Source organism: Haliotis rubra, unplaced genomic scaffold (genome assembly GCF_003918875.1).
Source record: "Haliotis rubra isolate DU_JTF1 unplaced genomic scaffold, ASM391887v1 Scf784, whole genome shotgun sequence".
Classification (NCBI taxonomy): domain Eukaryota; kingdom Metazoa; phylum Mollusca; class Gastropoda; order Lepetellida; family Haliotidae; genus Haliotis; species Haliotis rubra.
Genome location: NW_025767506.1, coordinates 1 through 9450, shown reverse-complemented (window position 1 = coordinate 9450; position 9450 = coordinate 1). Strand labels below are relative to the sequence as shown.

Genomic DNA, 9450 nt, shown 5'->3' with positions numbered 1-9450 from the left:
GCAAATGTTAAAAAGGTTTGCCTTCTAAGGAAAAAAAGCGAAGTCTAGTGATTGCTAAGTAAAAATCTAACAACTGTCGTCACCGTTGTGTGTTTTTTGAAAATGATAAAAACAAAGAAAGAATTGTTACGTATAAGGTCATTGTTGGACATTTACTTGGGATATGAGCATGTTAAATTGTCTTTAACTACTTCTTGGCGATCGTCAGGTGGGTGATGAGTCATCATATAGAGTAATGAGTCATCATATAGAGTAATGAGTCATCATATAGAGTAATGAGTCATCATATAGAGTAATGAGTCATCGTATAGAGTAATGAGTCATCATATAGAGTAATGAGTCATCATATAGAGTAATGAGTCATCATATAGAGTAATGAATAATCATATAGAGTAATGAGTCATCATATAGAGTAATATGAATCATCGTATAGAGTAATGAGTCATCATATAGCGTAATGAGTCATCATATAGAGTAATGAGTCATTATATAGAGTACATACAAGAAATCAATATAATGTCAGATGATAACAATAAGATGGCGACTCTGTGAGATTAACGGGACAGAAGCCAATTAGGTACAGCCAAACTGCAATGATGGGGCTACTTTTATAGGCATCGGGCCAACTATGGTAAACATAGCAGATAGGCATGCACATGCTAACATACATCGCTAATGCAGATATGTGTCCAAGTCAAGTGATGATGTCAGTATCCTTAGTTATGAAAACGACTAGTTCCTGACGACGGAGTTTTGATAGGTTGGCTCTGCGAAGGAAAAAAGATGTAAGTCAGTGATAATGGTGATACAGATTCCGCCATTGTATTGACAACCCTTCCGTATTGTACAAAGATATCTTTTACTCTACCATGACTACGTCAAATACTGGAATTGGAATAAACAATCAATACATCAATAAATGAATGAACTATCACTTTGGATTGAAGAATGCGTCTGATTTTATGACTGCTTCACAGCGCACGCATACAACCCTGTCGTATTACGTAAGCCTGGCCACCAACATGACTGATGGAAATGTTAATACTAAAACAAGATTTACAGATAACCATCCTGGTGTGTAAAGCATATGTTTGCTTCCGTTTAGAGAGTATCAATTCAGTTTTACATTTATCTAATTTTCAAACATATTAAGTTTAACTCCTAAATGATTAGGTTGTCATGGCAATTTGACCATACGGTTTCTAATTCAGTTATTAAATATGGAGTGAAACATATAGGTAACATACATATGGGTAACCATCGGTGTTTCAACATGTGACAAACTACTATTATTTATGTTAAAAACCCATTTATTAATCATATTAACATCCTTTATGCATGTATAATTAATGTATAAATTGTAGTATCTTAAAGACTCACAGGTGCTTTGTGAAAGTTCAAGCATTTTATCTCAAACCACAATATGTGATTCCGGATTAAAACAGATGCCGAACGATGCATGCGAATCCCTACACTAACGTTTAGTCTCAGACTATATATATTGATAGTAAAAAATAAACCAATTTAAATTGAAGAAGAGCCCAAGTGAGATGGGAAATTCAGAACCTGAGGAAATCTAGACTTGCTCCATATAGGGCTTTATGGAGGGCTAGGTAGTAAAGAAAATAATGTGGTTCAGGGAACTGTGAGACAGACTTGCGGATCCCAAGTGGATCTTATGGTCAGGCTCGGTGATGTAATTTATCTAACCGCCGTCATCTCATTCGAATATTTTAGTGTGCTGCTGAAACAACAAATTTGATATCTGGCTTGTACTCAGTTCTGATGCTATTAAAGTAACAGCTACAAGTCAGAGGCCAACTTACCGTCGTCGTATTTCTGTGCTTTGGTTGGTTATACTTTCTTGTCTTTTGCTGGGATAAAAAAAGGATACATACAGATAAGGACATCATGTTGTTTTACAGCACGGATATACATGTACCACTGATAAACAGGACTTATATAGAACTGTTAAACAGGACCATGTACCACTGATAAACAGGACTTATATAGAACTGTTAAACAGGACCATGTACCGCTGATAAACAGGACTTATATAGAACTGTTAAACAGGACCATGTACCGCTGATAAACAGGACTTATATAGAACTGTTAAACAGGATCATGTACCACTAATAAACAGGACTTATATAGAACTGTTAAACAGGATCATGTACCACTGATAAACAGGACTTATATAGAACTGTTAAACAGGACCATGTACCGCTGATAAACAGGACTTATATAGAACTGTTAAACAGGATCATGTACCACTGATTAACAGGACTATATAGAACTGTTAAACAGGACCATGTAACGCTGATAAACAGGACTTATATAGAACTGTTTAACAGGACCATGTACCGCTGATAAACAGGACTTATATAGAACTGTTAAACAGGACCATGTACCGCTGATAAACAGGACTTATATAGAACTGTTAAACAGGATCATGTACCACTGATTAACAGGACTATATAGAACTGTTAAACAGGACCATGTAACGCTGATAAACAGGACGTATATAGAACTGTTTAACAGGACCATGTACCGCTGATAAACAGGACTCTATGTAACACTAACTTACAAAACAATAGTTGTTGAAAAATGATTTTCCACAAAGAATATTTTTTAGAGTTTGTATATATAAAGTTAGATTTGGAAGCATATTTTTAATACTGCAAATGTGAATATGTCTCTACGCAGCAATGATGATGTGATTTAGTATTCCATTTTCATGTGGAGTACCAAACCAAATCATGTTTTTAGATAATATCAATGGATGAGCCAAATGTTGAGCCAAATTTGTAGGTTTATCCAAAAGGTTTGTGTCTAACAGTTATCAACTTTTTTCATTTTGACCAATTCCTTTTTTGTATAAATAATACCTTGTAGAAATCTATGTTGAAAGTCAATAAGCTTTGTATCTTGTAATCCCTTTCTTTATACTGTAAATCAATTTTTCAAATCAAAATCACTTTCAGGAAATAAAAGCTGCCATTTGTTACAAATGTTTGGATGATTATCACTGCAAATTAGTGTATCATAAAAAATCCGGAACGGGAATTGGTACCACTGGTATAAGGCATGTAACCACTGATTACCAGGGATACGTATCACTCACTCACATAGCTATGTACCACTGATAGAATAGACTATGTACCGCCGATAAATATGATCATGTACCACCGACAAATAGGACCATGTACTGCTAATAAAAAGGAATATGTACCACTTACTTACAAACGGGTATATGAACCACTGATAAACATGGCTATGTATCACTCATAACAGTATCATGTACCACTGATAGGCAGGACCATGTGCTACAGAAGATAATGCACCACTAACAAACAGGACATTAAACCATAAGTAACATGAAAGAGTCTAGAACAGCTTCTACTGAGAAGGTTATTGACAAAGAGTGTGGGCACATAGACAGTGATTCAAGTCAGTTCAACAACAGCTGAGTGTGAGAAGTGAATTCCAAACCATCGTGTATTGCTACATCTGTGAACATCATTTGTGAAACACACAATCCCTGACAGGGTGTCGAGATGCAGAGGATGTCGAGATGCGGAGGATGACATCTTGGACATATCTGGAACTTGACGGTCTATAGCCTTGCTGCACAGGCAGTTTTAATGTTGTACATTACTGAACTCTAAATTACTATGAACCAGGAACCATAATTATGGTAAATTAAGCTCAACCCGCGGAGTGAGACAGCTGTGCGTGTTGCGTTTCTTTAGACCTTGGGCCACCAGTTTTCATCACTGATATCATGAAAACCAGGGTGAGTGAGGATGTTTTTTTCGTTTTATGTCGCTTCGAGCAATATTCCTGCAATATCATATTGGGGGATACCAAAAATAGACTTCACACATTGTAACCCATGTGGGAATCGAATCCAGGCCTATGCAAACGCTTTAATCTCGAGGCTACCCCGCCGCCCCCAACCAGATCAGATGGTAAAGCATAGCTGTGTTGAGTAAATATGCACCATACATAGTCAATGTGCATTTTGTACGACTCCGCACAACTATGTGGTGTCTTTATCAACGTCTTAGTACCTCTTTGTTTTCGTATGTTATTGCTCGTTTCAAGCTGGATGTCACCGTAGGATTGGCCCGAAGCAGTTCCTGTGAACATACAAAATTTCAGCATACACTGAGATTCAAATTAAATTGCTTGCCCACTAGATGAGGTTTATTTGTGTATCATCTTCTAGACACTAGGTTGGCTGACGCTGTGGGCGTCTCCAATTTCAGGCAAAACCAGTTTTAGCCAAATATCAAAGTGTGATTGAGCATTTCGGGTGATAGAGGCAAAGACGGACATTCGAGGTGTGACCCAACAGTCTCTTGTTGTTGTTTTGTTGTTGCTGCTGCTGTTGTTTAACGTACTCATCAATATTCCAGCTAAATGGGATCAAAGACAAGCCAGGGATCAAAGGCACCAGCGTCGATCTAAGCAATTTGGATGCGATGACATGTGTCAACCAAGACAGACAGCACGACCTCCTGACCCCGTTAGTCGCCTCTATCGACAAGCATGGATCTTTACAGATTTACCCCACAGTGAAGATAGTTATTAATATATTATAATACATGTGGATATGAGTTGCATGTCATCAAGTGTGTCGTCGTGGCACAGAAGAACACATATTCCTGGAAGGTGTCGGAGCTGATTGTTTTTCTCTATCGAGAGCCCCAGCACAACATCGGACACCATGATGTTCAGCAGATGGTCGCACGTAGCTTAACACAGGTCTGATCGTATCTTATTTTCGTGTGATAAACCTATGATACCTTTGTGTGTAGACACGCAAACTCAAACTAACTTTAAGTAGTTATGATAATTGCAGAATCTTTATCGTCACGACGGCCTATTTCCATCATTCTGCTTGTGTTGGAATTCTGACTAATTGATATAGGCCTCCTATTACCACTTAAATATGATTAATCCTCAGAAAAGCCCCGTGAAAGGAGGACCCCGATTAACTTTAATATCTGATAAGTGTGTTTGAAACCAGCAACAGTTTACCAGTCTCTTGGCGTGTGTTTGCTTCATCTTCAAATCCAAGGTTGCCATAGATGTAAATTGGATCGTCATCTGGAACATTGTGTTATTTCAGAATAAATTACATAGAATTGTAGGACAGTCTGCTTGATTTGGCAGAAAAGCTCATGTATACTTTGTCAACGCCACAAGGACAGATAGAAGGAACACAGATTGGTATCTGAAAAGCAGGTTTTAATCGTAAAATTCCTTAAACTTCGTTAAGTCGTAGTTCGTTATTGTGAAAGGATTTAAGCTTGAGAACAGAGGTTTTAATTTGTTATGACAAGGAATAGTAATTGAGGTAGCTAAACATCGCTGTACCGTAATGTGACGCGCAAGTCTTGTCATAATGAACGAGTTTTACTTCTAAACATTCCATATCCCTGTTTGCCTATTGGGTCGTTTATCTTGTTGCTTGGGTTATGACTTCATTTCAAGGCTACTGTGTAGAATTCGTAGGCACCGCAAGCTTCAAGTTTAGATGGTCCAGCTACTGTTACCTGAGTTCTGCATTCTATGTTAAAATAATCAGGTGTTGTTTTTTGTTTGATTGTTGTTTAACCCCGCACTCAGCAATATTCCAGCTCTATGGTAGAAGCGGTCTGTAAATAATAGTCTGGACCAGACATTCCAGTGATCAATAGCATGAGCATTGATCTACGCAATTTGATACGATGACATGTGTCAAGCAAGTCAGAGTGAGTGAGTGAGTTAATATTTATCGTCACATCGGCAATACCAAGTCAGAGAGCCTGACAATCTGATCCCGTTAGTCGCCTCTGAAGACAAGCATGGGCTGTTGAGAACCAATTCTAGCCCGGATCTTCACGGGTAGTAGAATTCATAAACAACATCCAAGACATGTTAGCCCATCCATTTGCTATTTGGGGTCTGCATTCCACGTTTAACACAATCAGCAATGTCATATAAGTATTTCATGCTTTTAAAGTTTTGTGCCTGTCTTTAAATAGCTGATCGATTGCAGACGCCGGCGTAAGATATCTGCATATTTACAAAGCCATGTTCATTACCTCTCACTTGGGTCATTCCAAGTGCGCAGTATGTATTATCAGCACCTGGAACATGTAACAAGTCATTTGCCAAAGGCCAAAATACCAGACAAATTGATTTCCAAAACTGACATATTGCTCTGTCTAAAGTCTTCACTTAATTTGGCTTAACAGACCGATCATCTTCCGAAACCTGCCAATACCGACACCTGTATAATCCGGCACACAGTCAAAACCGGCATACAATTTTGGTCCCGCCATTTTACAACGATAGTATGACCATTAAAACATTGTCTAATCCGGCATCTGTCTATTCCGTATTCCGCACGACTTTCCCGGTACCAACAAGCAATTTTAACTGTAATCAACACTGTCTAAACCGGCATGGGTATGAGCAGTCCAACGAAGGTCCCATGATCCAATACACTAATTAATCCTCTTATAATCCACGCTAGATAATCAGGAAGTAGTGACTGCGTGGTGAATCAAACGTCTAAGCCGGCATGGTATGAGCAGTCCAATCAAGGTCCATTAATCCAATACACTCATCTCGGCACGCTAGATAATCAGGAAGAAGAGATTGGCGAGTGTAAATGGCAGCCATGTTCAGCGAACATGACCGTCACTGTTCAATCCGGTATCCTCTCTAAACTGGCAATCCAACGGGACCGAAATGAAATGCCGGTTTAGACAAGATACCGGATTAGACAGTAACGATCATGTTCGAACATGGCTGCCATTTACACTCGCCAATCTCTCTATTCACTGTCTAAACTGGCATTTTCATTTCGGTCCCGTGGGGTGCCGGTTTAGACAGGTTTCACTGTATATATGGACTGTATAAAATGGTGCTATACCCCCACTTGGCAGTTCCACGGTCTCGTACATCTGTTGGCTCCCTCCAACATCTGTCCTGGTGGTCTGTGCAGTTCTAGTACACATGCAAAATCAAATGGGAATATTTTACAATCTGTGCTCTAGATAAACACATTCTTGTTTATCAGACATTGGGATATATTAATTCAAATATATGGTTCGTTACTCTGCATTGCCCTTTTGTGAGTTTTAAGAGGAACACGTTACATGGATTGGCAATTCCTTTATTGCAATGGATGCGAGATGTAGGTATTAATACCGTTATTAAACACCTACACCGAAACCTTGTGTCCATAGCAATCAAAAAGAGGTCAATCCATACAAGGTGATACTCTTCATCCTTCCAACTGCCACTTTAGAAGTTCACAAAGTTTATAACTGACAAGTAAGCTTTTTGTGATTTATATCAAATACAGTTTTAGATACACCTACCTCTGTGGATTCTCAATAGCTGGAATAAAAACGCAGTTGTCAATGTCATATTCAGAGCAATACTATTCAATACCAGTTTACATAATAGAATTTTACTGTCATTTGAGAGGTACTCGGATGTTATACATAGTATTGTAGATATTAATGTAAAGTAATCATATAAGGCAATGTAAGTTAGTCATATGTGTGTCCAGCTATGTGCATATTTCATAACTGACGGTATCAAGTTATACCACAAATACACTTACGTTTTGCAGTCTTCATTCTCCTCCTCTGGTAGATAATGATGATGATGAGGATGATGATGATGAGGATGAGGAAGACCAGGCCAGATCCTGTTGCTATGAGGAACACTGGATACTCATTATCCCGGTAAGCTGGCACTGTGGCAGAACAGAAAGAACAGATTATCAAAATGAAGAAACGAATGCACTCTATTTGAAGATGTATGAGAAGATTTGCCTCATATGTTTTACAAGGGTTGACGTGTTCTACACACTGTACACACAGTCTTCACCGACCACGACAACCACAGTGCCATTGACTGGTTCCAGATGTACCTCTGGCGGGTCAAGGGACATTCATGATTTTAGACACATGCTTATATTGTACATTCTAAGAAGCTTCGGTGAACTATCAAAGACGCACAGTACATTATCAGACGATGATGTACACTCTTCCCGCAATACGTCATAATGTATTGGCGTTGGCGCCATTCTAGTCTGCCCCCTCGTCAATCGAACACTTTGGCATTACGTCCAATGTAACCGACGTCACGATGCAAGTCAGTGGTCATCGCCTCGCAAAGCCCTCCTTCAGTAAACTATTCGTTGCAATCCCGTTTCTTGGTTTGCAGTTGCTTCACCCGGCTAAAATCGGTGGAAACATTACGTTCTTGTTTTCCGACGACGGATAAAAATGTCTCAGTTCGACTCACAATTTACCAGCGACACGGCAACGTGTTCAATGTTTTACATCTCCACAATAATGAAATGCATCCGTGGAATGTCCACGACTTGTAAGCTTCATACGGATTACTGATCTATACTTACGTTGGTAGTAGAAATGTGATGTTCATATTGGCGCATATGGTATAATACGTTAATCACAGATATAATTAAAATAATTTAGAGAAGACATTTAACCCGAACGTAAACCAGTCTTCAAACTGTTCATCATTTGTTTTTTTTCTGGTAACGTTCGTCTTAACGTAGGGGGCAGACAAATCAATAGAACAGCGCGTCAGTTAGCCATGGACGAGGAGTCTTGATTTAGGTCACCGACACAGTCGTATGTTTTCCGCCTTAGATTAATTGTAATTAGTCTAAGAAAGTATTTAATTTGGCATCCTAGAAAAGAAAAACAGTTCGCTCTACCACCATGTATAGTGTAATAAAGCACACTTTCGCCCTAAACTAATATAACGTTAAAGTTTAACTATAATAGGTCAGGGCGAAAGTGTGCTTTATTGCACTATGCACGGTGGTAGAGGGAATTGTATTTCTTACGAATATATTCTTTGCGAATATATATTTCATACTTCTTCTAAGGATCTGTACTCTGTTTTAACATAGGTGATAAGTTTTCCCAACCATCATGTAAAACATTAACCACAAAGTCCGTTTTTGCCAACGTCTAGGCAGAACACACAACAACGATATTGAGGCCACTCTCAGACTTCGATGCCTGTTTGTACAGTTGATGTCCCTTGTCTATTGGTAGCAGAGCACGATATGTTCTGTCCGTAACTGATATTGCCGCTGTGATGCCACAAGTAGGAGGTGACGGCAGGGTTTGCATCGTCAACGTTACATTCAACTTCAACGACATGCCCAAGCCATGTGACTGGATAACATCTTTGCCTTGTTGACGATAGGTGGATCTCCAGTGGATCTTATGTCAGACACAAGGTTTGAAAAATAACGACAGCATCAAAGCATTCACGGTATACAATGCACAATACCATAAGACATTTATACCCTGTAAAAATCAATCCATGGGATGATATATAAATATAAATGTGAAAACCACATCCATTAGTAATTTCTTCCAAATGCAGGGGTCGACT

At 38.8% G+C, this 9450-nt stretch overlaps 1 protein-coding gene across 1 annotated transcript; it reads right to left on the bottom strand.

The window, feature by feature from the left end:
* Positions 1-428: 428 nt before the first annotated feature.
* LOC124261003 lies at positions 429-7765 on the bottom strand (the record flags this gene model as incomplete). The annotated part of the gene is made up of 8 exons (XM_046695323.1): positions 429-767; positions 1827-1874; positions 4074-4142; positions 5047-5115; positions 6096-6140; positions 6932-7005; positions 7383-7401; positions 7631-7765. Coding segments are annotated over 7 exons (431 nt in total), but the record flags the coding sequence as incomplete, so codon positions are not given.
* Between the last annotated feature and the right edge of the window lie 1685 nt (positions 7766-9450).